Raw genomic sequence first — 17,818 nt, forward strand, 5'->3', positions numbered from 1 at the left:
CAAAGATCTCTAGAATCAAAAACCCCTCACCCAAGAAATCCAACACAGGAAGTAAGCCATCAGCCACTGCCCCAGAGAAGCAGTATATGACCTTTGGGACATAATAGGGTTAGCCCACTACTATCAGAATACCAGAAAGGCATACTGAATCTCAGGTCAAATTCATGCCACAGGAACAACTCCAAACACAAAAGTCCAAGAAGGTATAAAAACCCACCACTCTCTGCTCCATGTGGTCAGCTTTCCCAGAGCCACGTTTCTGTTTGGCTCTATTCTTCAATAAATTACAACCATCTTTCTAAAGCAGTCTCCATTTTGTTTATTCCCAGCTTGAACTGGACCCTAATGAAGATTTTTCTTTCAACAATAACATAGGATATGAAGTCTAACCAATAAATCAGAATAATCAAAAACACAAAACTAGTTGGAGTTTTCAGAAATCTTTGCCATTTGGCACTGTCCCACTGTTGGATTATAGTTACCTTCTTTCTATTAAAGATGTGAATATGTGGGGAGGGAAATAAAAAGGATTTACTATGTGTTCCTTCTTTGTTTATTAGTTTGCCTGTTCTGTGTCTAAGATGCTAATCTGAGATCACTTTTTTCTGCCTTTCTTCCCAAGTACAAAGCACATGCTCTAGACTTTACCTGTATCTATAATATATTTCTTGTAATCAAATCACCTTTCTGGTATATTGTAGTTATAAAATTTGTTTTGCTAATTATTGTTCAGGTCAAATTCCCATTCTCTACATGCACAAAACACTTCAGTCTCCAATACCTTTAAAGTTCATGAACTTAAATGTATAATAAGATTTGCAATTGTACAGGTGGGATTGAGAAAAGCAGGTTCTATGGTTAGTTATTTGCCAGTTGGGTATACTCTATTTGATCTGTGAAATGAGCCTCATTCTCTTTTTTCTTATCAATGTAGCTTCAACATCCAGATGTGTGTAGGAATGTTGGGAAAGAACATTCCGTCAGAAATTGGTGAGTGTTGAATCAGTAATTTGGAGGAACAGAGGCCATTGTGGTCATGATTATTTACATAGATATCAAGAGGGATGAGATAAAAATCCAGACAGTATGAATTCTGAGGTTTCAGAGTTGTCCCAGGTGAAAGATTTTTCAGAAACTTGGAAGCAATACCCTACAACAGTGTTTCTCCAGCTTAGCAACTTTAAAGTATGTAGATGTCAAATCCAAGAATTCCCCAGCCAACCAGGTTGATTGGGGATTTCCCGGCAATTGAAACCCACATATCTTAAAGTTGCCAAGGTTGAGAAACACTGCTGTAGAGATAGTATTGCAACACACAACACATTTTTTTTATTATGCAGAGTCTCTGATGATGCAGGATTAGTAAGATTCATTAGTTCTCAATATTTGTAGAAAGTTAAGTACCGTACTAGTTCTCCTGACACAGCTAATAAATGTGTGCAGCTTTGCCTGATTGCCACAGTTTTTGTTTCTATGATGAGACAATTTTGGAATTTATTTTTAATATGTACATGAAAACATGGCTATTTATTGATGTATCAGCATGCCTAGCATTTCAGAAAGAAAAAATCAGGATGAATCTCTTTTTCTTAACTCAGCTGTGCCAGAAATGAAATTAACTAGTCCAAAAAGTATTTTGCTGATTTCTTTGAGAAAGTATCTGAAAGTAAGAAATGAGTTATTAACTCATGTTTCCCATGCATCCACCAAGAGGTACTTTCCACAGCACAATATTGCTGTCAAGTTAGAGAATAGTGGTCTTCATTGCTATATGAGTGTACAGTTTTTCCGTTACACATTCCTAAATTTTCTGAATTCTCACATAGTGTTAATAAAGAACATAAGTCTGGACTATAAGAACACTGCAGATGTTTGACTCAAAAGCCTTTTCTTGTACAATAGAAGACAAGAATTTGGTATTCTAGTTATCAATATGTATATTGCAGATTGTGATTTGTCTGTTAATCATCATCACTATCATGTTGTTTTCTGCTTGTTTCCTTGCGTCTGCTAGAATTAAATGCAGAGTTACAGCTGGACCATATGAAGCAGAAATTGGGGAGGCGGGTTTTCTTGCAGCAAACCAACCAACCAAGCCAGATATTCCAACTGAAACTGTCCAAAAAATTTCCCCTGACCTGTAAGAATGTTACGGCTTACTTACAGGTAGGTATCTCAAAGTGTGTCTTTGTTTCTGTGTGCATGTGTTTGAAATAGTAAGGAATGGTTGAGCAATAGGTTCTTCTTTACTTTGGAAATTATGTTCAGCTTTGAAAGTTGCAGCCCAAGATTTGCAGGGAAACAAAGAAGAATGCTGAGTGCATTTTCTCTTCTCTCCTTTGGGAGCTACCAAGGCTACCTTCTTATGTTTGAACTTTTAATCTGTCATTTTACAAATCTGGTCTTGGAAGTTTTGGCCCATTTGTGGTACTTTCCTGTCTTGGAATAAAATTCTTTATGCTACTGTATCAATATGAATATCCCAACACCTTCAGAAGAGGAGAATAATTTCCAGATGTATCTATAAATCTCAGCAGCCACAGCCAGCAAACATAACTGATAGTAAGGGATTTTTAAGAATCATAGTTCAATAAAAACTAGACAGTTTCTATTCTTTTTTTCCTAGGAAATATGGTTGGTATCTTTGCTTTTGGCAAAGCTTCTGCATATTTTTCACTGCATAAATCAAAAACAATTTAATTATGGCTATTATGTTAGCCTACTATAATGCAGAGATTAACCATTCCATGGCGATGTTGAGCCTGTGAGGAAATTTGAAATTGGGAGAGAGTTTCCTGCTCTTAGAATTATAGAGATGAAAAACAGTGTTATGGATATTAGAATTACTGCCTTTTTGTTTTGGCAGGGCTTTGGTATCTTTCAGTTTGACAAGTACTACTTAATTCTTTTGTGTCTCTAGAAATTTCTCTTTGCTGAGATGAGAATTTGTGGCTTCTAGAAAATCAAAAGTTCCCCACCTCTGTGTTAGAGTTACAAACCTTCCAAAAATATGTAATTTGAGCACATATTTTCCAGTTGGATGTCCTCCAGATTTGTCAGATTACTGGAGATGATGGAGCTGTAGTGCCCAGCAGGGAAAAACTTACCCCATGGGATCTGTAAACTGCTTTTTACATATACCCCTTCCCAGGATCAAGCTGATTTCAAAGACAAACTGAGTGCCATAGTTGTGAGCCTCAACTTCAGTCTGGCATCCTTCTCCAGAGCTGAAATTCTGCAACCTATTCTGTCTGGCCAATTGATAGTCCAGGAACAGGTGAGACTTCTTTCTTCTTCAGATGAAAACTGGGAACTACCACATTCTGCTTATGAGTTTGGTTTTTAATTTTATATTGTAGTTATTATTTTGATATGTGGTTTGCTTGCTTGTTTGCTTGTCTGAATGCTTGTTGAGCATAGGGTTTATATCTAAAATAAGTGTTTCCAAAGAGGTGGCTTTGGTAAACATAGCCTATGCATGCCCAAGAACAAGTCTGAGTAGATGGAATATTCCTCTTCCAGAACTGCGTGCAAATTGTAGATCACAGACAATAATAAACTGTTTAGTCTTAAAGTGCCATGAGACTTTTGTTGCTGTTATTACTAAAATAGATAATTTTGAATTATTTAGCTAGCTACTGTCTATAGAAAGACTGGAGCAGTCCCTTCAGGATTTGGATGCCAGCTATTTGATTAGAAGTTATGTATGTCACATGGAAAATAAATGGTTTTTGTACATAAAAGGTTTACAGACTGAGGATCCTAGTGGATTTAAATGCAACTTTGGAGCCACCAAAGCTGCCATAAAATGATATTTTTATGTGAAAGAATGGGAAAAATTATTGAATAGAAAGGATCTAGTCATATTAATTGTAAACATAAATATAATGTTAATTCCATTCAAAAGGAGATTAATCTAAATTAGATGTAGTTTTTGTCTGGCTTCATTCACTTATTTATTATGAAATTATCTTACTTAAGAGATGGGTAGTTGCAGAGGTATGTAGAGAGTTAACTGGACTTGGTGAGTGGTTCTGCATACTCTGAATTTTCTACTTCATATCTGTATTTTCATATCTCTAGATTGAAGGGATTTTTCTTATGTATCCCTTGATTAGGAATAACATGGAATAGCATGGACTGTGTATGTAGCAGTCCATACTCACCTCCAAATTATATTTGCTATTCATTCAATGATAGCTGTTTAGGTTTCCTCTTATCCACAGACCCACATCATTCTAGACTGTGGAGAAGACAACATCTGCATTCCAGATCTCAAACTCTCTGCTCACACGTAAGCACCAATAGCTTAGATTGTATTGGCCACAATTGTTGAGGGGTGAGAAAAAAAGCATAGTAATATGGTGATAATGTTTGTAGTTTTTCTGTGTCTTTTATTATTTATTTTATTAATCAAATTTACGTGGCTGCCCATTTTACATAAAGCAATTCTGGGCAACCATCTTTTGTAGGACTTCCATAAATCTCCAATAGTAAAACATGTCATTAAATTGCAGAGGTGATCTACAGTTGATAAGAAGGACAAAGGTCACCATCACTAAATTTTTATTATTATTGTTAAAAATAGTTTCATTAGTCCATTTTTAAATAAGCGTATGTAATACAAAATGAACAATTCACCCCAAGCAAAGAAAATGAAAACACAACAAAAGAAAACATAGAAACAAGAAATGGTAGCTGTAATTACAAACATATTCCAAGTTCATCTGAGGTCTTTAAAAGGAGACACTAAGCTTTCATGTTCATCAAGCCCGTCCAATAATTTTTTTTCAAAGGGAGAAATAATGTGACATTTTTCTAATTGACAGAATATATAATTTTCTCAAGAATTGCTAAATCATACCTCTCTGGAATCCAATCCATTATATCTGGGGTTATAGCATTTTTCCATTTCATAAGTATTATGATATCATAAATATAGTATTTTTCCTTCTGCCAATTCCTTTTTGCTATTCCTGGTGCACAAAAAATCATCTTTGTTCAGAACATACTAAATTCCAAATACAATGTGAGCGTCTTTAAAAACCAATCTATGATCATATTGTATAACATTACTCCAAAAGAGTAATGAAGAACATGACCATAACATTAAAGTGCCAGAAATTTGTCAGTGAATATGATACTTATAGTTTCAATTAACATTAAGTAAATGCTAAGACATTGCAAGAAAAATACATTCTGATGATTAAGTTGGCTAGAAGCTCAGATTTACCAAATATTTCTGCAGAAATCTGTTTATGTTCATCAGTATCCATGTAACTCTTAACAATCTGGTTGAGACAGATCTTTAATACAAAGTAAAGGTAAAGGTAAAGGTTCCCCCGCACATGAGTGCTAGTCGTTTCCGACTCTAGGGGCTGGTGCTCATCTCCGTTTCAAAGCCGAAGAGCCAGCGCTTGTCCGAGGACGTCTCCGTGGTCATGTGGCCGGCATGACTAGACCCCAAAGGTGCACGGAATGCTGTTACCTTCCCACCGGAGTGGTCCCTATTTTTCTACTTGCATTTTTACGTGCTTTCGAACTGCTAGGTTGGCAGAAGCTGGGACGAGTAACAGGCGCTCACTCTGTTACGCGGCACTCGGGATTCGACCCGCCAAACTGCCGACCTGATCGACAAGCTCAGCGTCCTAACCCAGTGAGCCACCGCGTCCCCTAATACAAAGTAGACTTAAGCAAAAAATGTTGCTGGATTTTGCATCTTCCTTTTCTTTCAGACAGTTCAAAAACCATATGCCATTCATTGTCTTAAATGAATAAAGAAAGGCAGTCAGATGTCAATGAGTGGGAAGGCAAAATATGTCCTTTCTAATCCAGCAAAATGTTTCAACTTCCACTGATCTTTCAGTTGACCTTAGTGCAGTGGTGGGATTCAGCCGGTTCACACCACTTCAGCAGAACTGGTAGCTAATTTTTTGTTGCCCAGGCCCAGAATGGAGTTCCAGAAGCAGCATCCGCACAGAGAACCGGTTGTTCACATATTAGTGCATACTCAAACCTCAACTAACAATTTTGCCTTGCCAATTGCAATATTCTAATTACTGATGCAGAAGAATAATGCAGCCATTATTTAGTAATCTTTCCTTTCTATGTTTTTATGTCTCAGGAATGAAGCTTTCCTGCTTGTTGGGGCTGAGAATGTGGTTCTCATCCATATTACAGCAACAAATGCTGGAGAAGGAGCCTATGAAACTGAGTTAGTGGTGGAGCTGCCATTTGGGGCTTACTTCCAAAGAGCTAACAGCAGTGCACAGGTGAGGTCAGATACAGTTGTTGCATTTTAGTTTCCAGCATCAGTCACTACTGAGTACTTTGGCTAAAGTTGCTATGTATTGTAGTTCAGGAATAGGCCAATTTACCCAGTACGGAAAAAAGGTTTTGTCACTGTGGCTATACACTGACAGAAAATGCAGTCTTCTAGTCTTTTATGCCTCTTATGGAACAGAGCCAAGAAAAACAAATGTTTTCACTTCCTTTTTATTCCATTCTTAAAAGTGTGTTTTAAACATTATTTCCTAAAAATATTTACGTTTTCTTGCTTCTTGTGATCACAGGTCAACCCTGAGTTGACTGGAAGCTCAATTTTATCAAACTTGATAATCATGTTGATCATCCTCTCCCTCTGAGGGAGGTGGATGCTTAAGAAATAGAAAATATAAATAAATAAAAATAAATAAATTTGGATATGTTAAATTATCTGCAATACATTTGGTTGACATCAATTACTGCATATTAGAGAACTGTGCTATATAACAGTGCTCAGGCTCTAGGGGCATCAAACTGCCAGCCTGTGGGCTGGCTGCATCATACAGAGGCCACGTCCACTCCAGCTCCAGCAATGCAAAAAGTCACGATACGTCGCGACACATCACGTGACGTGGCGAGTTTGACACCCATGCTCTAGAATGTGAGTATAATCACACAGCAACTCTCTTTCAGTTATATTGCTATATTTGCAAGTATCCTAATTCAAAGCCATGTAGGATTTTTTGCAGCTGGATACCACACATGGGAGCAGGGGGTTGGACTAGATGACCTCCAAGATCCCTTCCAGCTTTATTATTGTTGTTGTTGTTGTTATGTATTATAAGTTTTTCTGAGATTTAACTTTCTTTGATTTGTTTTATGCTAAAATGCATGAGAAAAATCTGCTACCATATATAACATATTAGTTTTGTTTCAAAAGGGGCTCTGATGACCTAGAAACAACCTTTCCAGTTGAATAGCAATAGTATGAAAATCCTTTCATTTTGTCATACTGCTCATTCAGTCTTCCAAGGTTAAATATACTTAAACACACTCCATCCCTTTTGCCTGCAGAAACTGATCTGTAATTTCCGCAAGGAGAATGAAACCCGATGCGTGGCTTGTGAAGTGGGTAACCCAATGAAATCCCATACAGAGGTAGGGGGTACATTTCTAAAATGAACTTGTTTTCAAGTTTGCTGTGAAGTCTGAAAAAGTAGCAAAAATCTAGAAAAGAATGGAAAATGTTTTTCTCCATGTAATACACAAAATTATACTATATTTCCTTTAACTTGGTAAATAGAACTGAATGGGATCTAAATAAAACTAATTTAATAAAGGTAAAGATAAAGGTTGCCCCGCATATGCGTGCTAGTCATTTCCAACTCTAGGGGCCAGTGCTCATCTCCGTTTCAAAGCCAAAGAGCCAGCGCTTGTCCGAGGACGTCTCCGTGGTCATGTGGCCAGGATGACTAGACACCAAAGGCGCACGGAACGCTGTTACCTTCCCACCGGAGTGGTCCCTATTTTTCTACTTGCATTTTTATGTGCTTTCGAACTGCTAGGTTGGCAGAAGCTGGGACAAGTAACAGGCGCTCACTCTGTTACGCGGCACTCGGGATTCGACCCGCCAAACTGCCGACCTTCTGATCGACAAGCTCAGCATCCTCACCCACTGAGCCACCGCGTCCCTCTCAATCTAATAAATAAATCTAAATAAAACCAATGCATGACACTTTTATTTTTTGCATATAAACAGAACAGAATTGTTACTAATATCTTTTGATTAATACATACAAAGGCAGTTACTAAATTCTATTTTAGTATAAGCAGGATTATTGTCACATGACTTATCTGATTCATATTATACCACAAATCCACAGTCTAGCATCTACAGGCACATAGATAAGTTATTGAGAAATTGTAGCAGAAAGCAAACCATTGACATCAAACAGCATTTAGCTTGTTACAAAGTTTTTTCTTAACCTATCAGTCTTAAGCTCTCCTCTACTCCCTGATTTTAATGTCGTCATTCTCACTTTTCTTCTTGTCCCTTATTATTTGCAGATCAAATTGGATTTGGAACTAAGTATTAGCCAGCTAGAAGATGCCAATAATAGCACTGACTTTGTGCTGCAACTCAAGAGGTAACACTCAGTCAGGCCTCACTGACTTAATCTCTGAAACCAATTTCTCTTTTTTAACCTGGAGCTTCCCAAATTAACTATAACTTCTGGATTCCAAGCCATTATCATTCAACACATTTCCATGGAAATTGTAATCCTGGCAGATTACAGTGGTGCTAGACTCAGGACTGCTATTGTACCAACGTCCTTCAGCCTTCTCCAACCAAAAGACAGAGAAACAACCCTATATCTGTTTTATCTATTTTTATTTTATTAAAAAAAGGTTAAAATTCAAAACTTCAAAAATTTTTAACATAAACAAACAAAAATAACACACAAAACAAGCAAGACATTGAAAAAAGTGCATTAAAAATACATGAACCTATATATATATATACATCTTATCCTCCTCCAAGATAGGTGCTGAATGGTAAGTACTTTTCTTTTTCCTGCTGATGATATACTGATTTTGCTGCCAAAGTTGGTTCTTTGGCAATACTGCTCCCTGGATTTGAATGGGAGCATTCATGAACGGCCCAAAATGGCTTTTGGATGGCCGTGAACTCTTCTGCGAAGAGTAATCTTGAAGACTGTAGTTTCCTGTGGCATTAGTTCCATTGTGGGAGCTGTCAGGAAGTGAGCGGTTATCCATCTTTGTTCTCGGCAGTTCATTTTCTTAAACATGCCTGGGTTTTAACTTCACTTTTGAAGCTTCTGTTTCACTTTGCTCTTTATCTTTAAAAGTTGACCAGGTTGTGGAATGTTGATCTATTTTAATCCCCTGCTGGACCTTATCTAGGGTTTTTTTTCCCTTTTCCCTTTGATTTATATTGTTGTTTTAAATAATTTTGCTTTTCCATAAGGAAATCATGTTCCTGTGTAGTGAAAGTGTTTTCATTTGATTTACATCTATATTGGACTCTCACCACAGGAATTTTGCATTTTATTAATTTCCAAAAACATTAGAGCTTTTTTATTTTTCTTTTAATTTTGTATTGAAATATCTAGAAAATATCTTTCCCGCTTCTTTATTTTTTCACCCTGAAAAATATTATTTCTCTATTTCCTGTGTTCTCTTATTATCTATTGTTGTTCAGTTACACAGAGCAACAATGTATCAAATTACAGACAGGCAAATGTGGCTGACATCTGAAAAAACATAGTTTGGTAATGTATAATAGAAAGTTTTTTAAAGAAGTTTGATGAAATGATAAAGGTTACAAAAAATATTCAGATGCAAGTAACTGTAGATAAATCAGATTCACAAAAAGAATTTTATTTAAAAGTGGAAAATTTTGTCAAGAATATTGAAAGAAATATGGATCTTACAGACTTTGAACTGAGTGGATTGCACATGCCTTCCTGAAGTTCAAGCCTGCATTCCTTTACAACAGCAGAAAACTGAATGAAGAAATGATAAATTGTTTTTCCTAAAGGATTGAAGGAGATTGGGGAATGAATTTTTAATGCTTAACTGGAAAACAATTTCATTTGGACTCTTTGGGAAGATAAGTTGACTTTGGAGAATAGCCTTATTATATTTAACTAGATAACAATTGTTAAGAGATGGTATCAAAAGTAAATGTGGACATATGATTCAGAATGAATCAGTGTTAACTGTTGGGATGATTTAGGAAAGATAAGAAACCATGGCAAAGTTTCTACGAGTTGATTACAATAGCAGTTTGTTAACAGAGCGCTTTGAAATTTTAATCTTGCTTTTTTATTATTGTTCTACATGTTAACTATTTCATCATTAATATAGTAGACAGATGACAGATTAATAATCTGCAAATGGAATAAATAGTTTAACATTTGGGGGGGCTGTTTTGCAAGGAATGGGAAACTAATATTGTTGTAATATATTTATCAATACTCAACCAAGGGGAAATATGTGTATATGTGTTAGTGTTTTTAATGCCCTTTCCCCCCAATATCTTGTTTATTTTGTGAAACTGCTTTACATCGTGAATCCTTTTATGTTGCCAATTATTCTCCCATTCCCCCACTATTTTCTGTATTTAGCTTTCTTATCACAACACTTTTCCATCCTTTATTCAAGTTGATTTGAATGTTCAAATACTGTAAAGAAATCTTGGGGGTGCCTCAAAGGTGAGAACCATTCTGACATCTTCATCATAATTTCAAATTTCTTCTGCAGTAAGAATAGCCAGAACCCCAACAGCAATATAAAACGGTTGCAGGTTCCAGTCAAGGTTGATGCACAGGTAGAGCTGTTTGGGTGAGTGCAAGCCATTTTGCTCAATCTCTTCCATTAGAATATTACTTTTTTTGTGAGTGAAGTTTATTTTTTTAATCTGCTGGGCTGATAAGAGGGATACATTTTAATTCTTGTATTTTGTGCTCTTTGTTCCCAGAATCTCTATACCAGCTGCAACTGTGCTCCCATGGACTCTTGAGGGCTTTAAGAACAAGAGCAATGAAGTTGATGAGTATGGACTGAAAATAGAGCATATCTATCAGGTATCAAGAAACATACATTAATTGGAAATATGGAAGTTTTAGCCTAAAATTGATACTTTTCCCTATTAAAGATCTCTTTTCTTTCTCTTTCTCCATGCCTGTCTTCCTCCCACCACCATTCTCCAGTTGCAGAATGCAGGCCCTAGCACAGTATCTGGAGCTGATCTGCTTGTGTATTTCCCCAGTCACTTCTGGAAAGGCTTTTTGCTTTACATCACAAGAGTGAGCACAGAAGGCAACATCATCTGTTCATCTACAAATGAGACTAACCCTCTAAAGGTAGGACTAACAATAGGAAATAGACTTATTACACAATGCTAGAACATCTCATTTGCATTCATGAATTAATCCTTGGCACATTCAGGTTAAGGATTCAAGAAGTTGAAAATGGGGAGGGCGGAGCCAGCTGTCAAACAGAATGGCTATGTTGAGACGCCAGCATGCCGATTTCACAGCCATTTCTCTGTTCCCGGTGGGTTTTGTAAAAGCTCCTGATCTCTCAGAGGGAGAGCAGAAACAGAGGTGCCCAGCTAAGCGGTTCAGGACAGCGGTCCGAGCCGCAGAAAGTAGGAAAGCCTAGGAGAAAGCTGGGTGAAGGAGATGGCCCATTATGGCGGCCGTGATGAAATGACAGCTGTCAGAAACAGCGGTGAACTAGCAGGAACTTGAAGAGTGATAGTTTGGACTGAGCAGAGAGAATCACTGTCAAGGGATTGACTGTAAAACCTGGTCTTTATTGCTAGTGAACTGAATACTGGTTACAATATTGAGGTAATTTAATGGTTATATTATGGTTACATAATATGGTTACTATATAAATAAATTAGGATTGTAGTGGAATATAAACACTTGAAATTGATTAATATTGATTATTGTGTATTAGAAGTGTTAGTGTAATAGGTTTCATATTGTGTTAGCAACAAAATATATCATTGTTAAGATATAAGGTACTAGTGATTATAACCTTGGAAGAATAATAAATTCTCCAGGTGTGGCAGAGGGAAAGACAAAGATCGTGTATAAGTGGGAGGGTTGGTTGACGTCATTTAGAAAGATGACAAGCACCCCAAATCTAACAAGAGTTGGGACTGGAAGAAGGCAGATAGCCCAAGGCTCATTGGCGGAATTAAGCCCAGCAGGGCAAAGATCCATAGAAGAAATGATGCCACGGGAGAGAGCAGGCTCACTTAAAGATCTACAAGCAATGCTACAATCCATGCAAGAGGTTATGCTGAAAAATCATGAGGATCTAAAAAAAGAGATAACTGAAATAAGGAATGATACTGGAGAACCTCAAGAGAAGATGGGAGCAATGGACGGAAAATTTGAATGTTTCCAACAACAAATATTGAAAAATGAACAGAAATTGTTAGAAATGGAGGACAAAATGAATAAGGAGGAAAGAAGAGTAGATGAAATGAATGAAAAACTCTCACAAGCAAACAAAGAATTAGAAAACTTGAAACTGAGAAAGCAGACCATTATCTCCATTTCCAAAACATGAAAGAAGAGAAGGGAGAGGACCTCCCAGAAATGATGACGGACTTGTTAGCAAAGGCCCTAGGGACAGGGAAAGAAGAGATGGCAAATGAGATTGATGACATATATAGAATCGACACAAACTACGTGAGAAGAAATAACCTACCCAAGGAAGTATATATTAGATTAGTGAAGAAGTCAATTAGGGATGAGATTCTGCACAGAACAAGGGACGACCCAATACAGGGGTGTCAAACTCAATTTCATTGAGGGCCGCATCAGCATTGCGGTTGCCCTCAGGGGGCCAGGTGGGTATGGCCAGGGTGGGCGTGGCCTACTGGGTGGGCGTGGCTAGAGTGGGTATGGCCTACTGGGTGGGCGTGGCCAGGTCTACATCGTTCGCATCAAGGGTGCCTATGGGGGCCTGGGCAGGAGTGAGACAGATCTGAGGGTCTCTGGCAGAAGGAGGGTCTCTGGGCCAGGGCAGTGGGGGCCGTTCCCTCACTGTTTCCAGGATGGCTTCACGGGCCACATGAAACCACTTCGTGGGCCGGATCCGGCCCCCGGGCCTTGTGTTTGACATGTCTGCAATAGAATATAGAGGTAAACAACTAACTCTCCTTAAACAAGTCCCCAGGAGGATAAGAGACCTGAGAAGGCCCTATCAACATATTACATCGAAATTAATAAGACAAAACATCAATTTGAGGTGGCTGATGCTGCAAGGGATTCTGGTGTCCTGGCAAGACAAAAGATATAGGCTAGATTTGATTAACAAAGCAGAAGAGTTTTTCCAGCAGCACCTACGCAATGAAGATGAACTAGAAGAAAGAGAGTTAAGAGAAGAGAACAATACAGAGATATATAATAGAAAGATACAAGAGTCAAAAGGCACAGCACGGGAAACGGAGAGAAGAGAAAAAATGAGAATGAACTATGACAATGATGAAAGTAGACACAAAGAACTCAAGGAAGATAGACTGACAAGAGCGACAAGATCAAAACATAGGCAGTAATGTGGAAATATTAACAGTATTATCATTAAATGTAAATGGACTAAACTCCCCGGCTAAGAGAAATATAATTTTGAATAAGCTTAGTAAGAAAAACTTAAACATAATAATTTTACAAGAAACACATATAAAGAATCAAGACCAAGATCTAATAAACTACTCTAAGCTAGGAATCAAATTTGCATCGCTTTCACAGCAAAAGAAAGGAGGAATTGTGATATATGTTAAAGAAAGAATCCCAGCAAAACAAATCTATCGAGATGAGGAAGGTAGAATACTGATTATTGAAATTTCCCTGAATGAAAAAAAGGTTGACGTGATAGGAATTTATGCCCCCAATGAAAAACAAAGACAATTTTATAAGAAACTGCATAAGGTTATTGCTGATATTGAATATGAGAACATTTGTTTAATTGGCAATTTTAATGCAATTATAGACAGAGAATTAGATTATAAGAGTGAGGAAGTAAGGAAACGAACCAGAAGAATATTACCTGGTACTTTTTTTAAAATGGCGCAAGAATTAAATATTTAAGATAGTTGGAGGGAGAGAAATCTGAAGGAAAAGCAATTTGCATATTATTCAGGGCGGCACCAATCGTTGTCCAGAATTGATATGTTCTGGAGAAAGAAAGAATTAAATTCAGATATAGAAGACTTAGTAATAGACATTAATACTTGGGCAGACCATAATTCCATTATAATTAAATGGAAAGAACAGAGGACAACAACAAGGGGGTGGACTCTAAAAAAGGCAATCCTAAACCAAATAGAATTTAAGCATAAGATGGAGGAACAAATGCGGACATTCTTCCGGACAAATAAGAAAGAGGAACTAGCACTCAAAATTTATGGGATACGGCCAAGGCTCTTATGAGAGGAACTGCAATTGCGTACATGGCCAATGAATATAAAAAGAAAAGGCAATATTGAAAAAGTTTAAAGGAAGAACACAAAAAATTAGAATTAGAACTACAAAAAAATCCACAATGTAGAGACCTAAAACAACTAGATTTAAGCATAAATTGAACATTATAGAAAAGGAAGAAATGACACAAAAAATAAAAAGGATTAGACAAAAAAATTTTGAACAGGCAAACAAACCCGGGAGATGGTTGGCCTATATAGATTGAAAAAACAAAAAGATAAAAGATGGATTAGTAAACTACGCAATCAAGCAGGGGAGATGGTACATCAAAATGAAGAAAAAAAATGGGTGACGTATTAATTTTATAAAAATCTTTACAAAGATGACGAAAAGATTACTGAGGAAAGAATATCACAATATCTTATCCTGCGCCAAAATGGACAGGTTAACTCTAGAGATTAAAAATAAAAGTGAAACAAAGTATTATGAAATTTGGAAAAATTTGTATGATTGGTTCAAGATAAGGAGGAACGCTGGGATGACTATCGATTGATTAGTTGATAATGTAAAGACTTCTTACTAGCACCTATATCAGGACACAATTGAAAGATATTTAAGTACAACATAGACGACCAAAAATGGTTTACCAGAAAATTTACAGATGTTATATGTACATTTTGTCATACTCTGGTCCGTCATAGAATGTATGTTAATTTTCTGTTTTTCTTTTTGTCACATAAGGTAATACTAATAGTAGTGCTGTAGCCAGGGAAGTTGAATCATGTCCACTTTTGTTTTTAAATGTACATTTAATAAAAAAAATTCAAAAAAAGAAAAGAAGTTGATAATGGAAAGACATGTCATCAAGAGCCGATCAAGAGTAGACTGGATTAGTTAGAGTGTGTTTAATTTAATGAGGTTGACCAATGGCATAACCTGCTTGCTATCAGGAATGTTTTATGCCACAAACTGATTAGAAGAAATGGAAAGGTTCTGGAGAAATTACCAACATTCAGAATCTACAAATGTCTCTTCCCTTGACAGTCTGCAAATTCTGGCTTCAAAAGTTCCAGTTGATTGCATACATTCAGAATTTGAATCAGAGAATTAAAAAAAGGGAAAGGGACTGTGGTGATCAAACTATATCAGCTTGATTTGTTCTAACTTTGGCTAGATTTTTAATATGTTTTATATATGGTATTAAAGCTACTCAGGAAAGATAAGGTATCAGAAGGCAGGACTTCTGATTATCCAAATCAGCTGACTAAAATTTGTATCAAAATTATCCATTATGGTACCACTTTTTACCCTGAACTAAGCATAATGGGGCATGTTGGATTTTGGTTGAGTATGTTGTATCAACCCAATCACTGTGGTATACAATAGGCTGTAGTTTAGCCTATTGTGGATACAGTATATTGAACAAATCATTAGTAGGTAGACATAGTTCCCTAGCTAGTTATTTTTCAAATTCAAATTTTCAAATTCAGCATGGAAGAGCACTGTGCCATAAAGAACTTGTCTCCTTAATAATAAACATATTATTATCTATCTATTGAGGAAGTCCTTAATATTTTCTTCATCATAAAAGCAGACATGAAGTAAGGAAGCAAGGAAAGAGAAGAAAATCATAACTAAGTGTCTCTTTTTCATCATAGCTAAAAGTCCAGGAGCCCACAATTGCTCCCAGCAACCTGACCTCATGGCGTTGGCATGAGAGGCGTGATGTCAGCTTTTCAACATTCAAGGAACCTATTGAGATGGTGAGTCTTTGCAGGAAATGCTTAGAGATTGCCGTAATGCTCTTTGTTGTTTAAATTTTATAGGGTAATCCAAAACAAATAGACCCTGGATCTGAGTCCCATTTCTTTGCTCTTCATAAATAAGATTTATGAGATCATAAATGAGATACTGACCCAATCTGTACACTTACCTATGTTGCAGTGTTGATCTGAAAGTAAATGACATAAGTATTCTATATATTACAATTCCATAAATATTAAGCATAACTGCATACTATTTCAATTTGAAATATTTAGGTGGGAACTTGTTTGTTTTTAAAATGTCAAGATTTGGAAATCAAGAGGCTTTCCAGCTCTCCTCAGTTACTTAAACAAACTGGCAGATTCTGTGAATGCAAAAGCTAACCCATCTCTAACCCACATCTGCTCCCTCTGCCTATAATTTTCCCTAAGAAAGAAATTGTTACCACTGAAATCCAAAACATTATTGCCTAGTTAGTAGATGTTCAGTCACAATTCTGCTCCCAACTGGAGTGTTCAGTTTAATACTGCAATTATTTCCCACCATAACTTCTCTTCTATGCTATTCTATTTCTTTATGAAACAAAACATAGAGTGGATTCATCATCTGCAATAATCTTTTTCTCTCCTGTCCTCTAGTAAAGATTTAAAGTCTAGTTCATGGACTTTCCAATGTCCTAGTTTTCCTGATTTAGAAGCATCTTTTGTGTCCTGATTTTCGCGATTTATAATTGTCTTCCCCAGCTGTTGTGCTATTCAGAGATTTAAATTGCAAGTTTGCAGTCACATGCTCCAATAGCCTGTGAAAGGCTCCTGAAGCTTTTTAATACGTGTGAAGGGATCTTTAATTTTTGTTCATTCATGAGCTAATGCATGGGTGGGGAAACCTTGGCTCTTTAATTGACTTGTGGACTTCAACTCCCAGAATTATATATACATACATACATTATGTACATACATACCTATATATAATTTGATCAGACTTTAAAAAAAACTTTAGTTGATTTTAAAACATTTAATCCTTTCTGTCTTCAGAATTGCAGCAGCCAGTTGTGTGCTGTCATTCGCTGCCAAGCGGGAACACTGGAGAGGGGCCATGGAGCTATGGTGACTATTCATTCAGTACTGTGGCTGCCAAGTTTCCAGGAGGTAAGAAATCATAATTTAATAGATATAGACCAGTTTATATACCTCCTGGAAAGGTCTGCTCTGCTAAATCAAAGCCTTGCTAAAAAGGTATTGAACTAGCTTACCAAGAGACTATAGATATGTTGCATTGAAATTATAAACACAGTTTACTCAATGTGTTGTCTGAATGCTGAAATGGTGTGGTATCCAAGAGGATAGGTACTTGTCTCATGGAACTGACAATGGAACATTCAGTGCAGGATCAACAGAAAAAGAAGAGGCAGCGGAGTAAATGGAGAAACAATGGGATGGTTTGGGTTCTATACATATGCTGTTAAGAGGCCATGTGAACTAGAGAGCTGTGCCCAAGTCTTTAAGGAAAAGAGGCCCAAGGAAAGATCTGAAGCAAATTTTTAAAAAGGCAGCCAGATCCAAGCATAAGAGGTAGCAAGTGAGAAAGAGTAGCATTGCATGAATAAACAGAAGCCCTTTGAACCATGAAAGTTGTGGAGCTGAAAGAATAATGATCCTAGGACAAGACGTACTGGTGGATGAACGTAGAGCATTGTAAGTGCAATATATTGCTTTGATTAAAGGGCTGAAGTAGGGCTGAAAATAAATTAGGCAGAACTCCCCAGTTATCTCGTAACTAATCTTGAGTCAGTCATGGTCTTGTAGCCTAACCTACCATAT

At 36.9% G+C, this 17,818-nt stretch overlaps 1 protein-coding gene across 1 annotated transcript in view; it reads left to right on the top strand.

The window, feature by feature from the left end:
- ITGA2B (integrin subunit alpha 2b) overlaps positions 1-17,818 on the top strand; it is a 52,051-nt gene that overhangs the window by 32,203 nt on the left and 2,030 nt on the right. Inside the window, exons 16-27 of the mRNA XM_083378511.1 lie at positions 935-990; positions 2,015-2,166; positions 3,152-3,277; positions 4,227-4,294; positions 6,125-6,272; positions 7,339-7,422; positions 8,332-8,411; positions 10,552-10,632; positions 10,769-10,874; positions 11,001-11,153; positions 15,893-15,997; positions 17,033-17,146. Coding sequence (XP_083234637.1) covers positions 935-990; positions 2,015-2,166; positions 3,152-3,277; positions 4,227-4,294; positions 6,125-6,272; positions 7,339-7,422; positions 8,332-8,411; positions 10,552-10,632; positions 10,769-10,874; positions 11,001-11,153; positions 15,893-15,997; positions 17,033-17,146 — 1,273 coding nt within the window. The remainder of the gene's footprint in view (positions 1-934; positions 991-2,014; positions 2,167-3,151; positions 3,278-4,226; positions 4,295-6,124; positions 6,273-7,338; positions 7,423-8,331; positions 8,412-10,551; positions 10,633-10,768; positions 10,875-11,000; positions 11,154-15,892; positions 15,998-17,032; positions 17,147-17,818) is intronic.

This window comes from Vipera ursinii, assembly GCF_947247035.1.
Source record: "Vipera ursinii genome assembly, chromosome: Z".
Classification (NCBI taxonomy): domain Eukaryota; kingdom Metazoa; phylum Chordata; class Lepidosauria; order Squamata; family Viperidae; genus Vipera; species Vipera ursinii.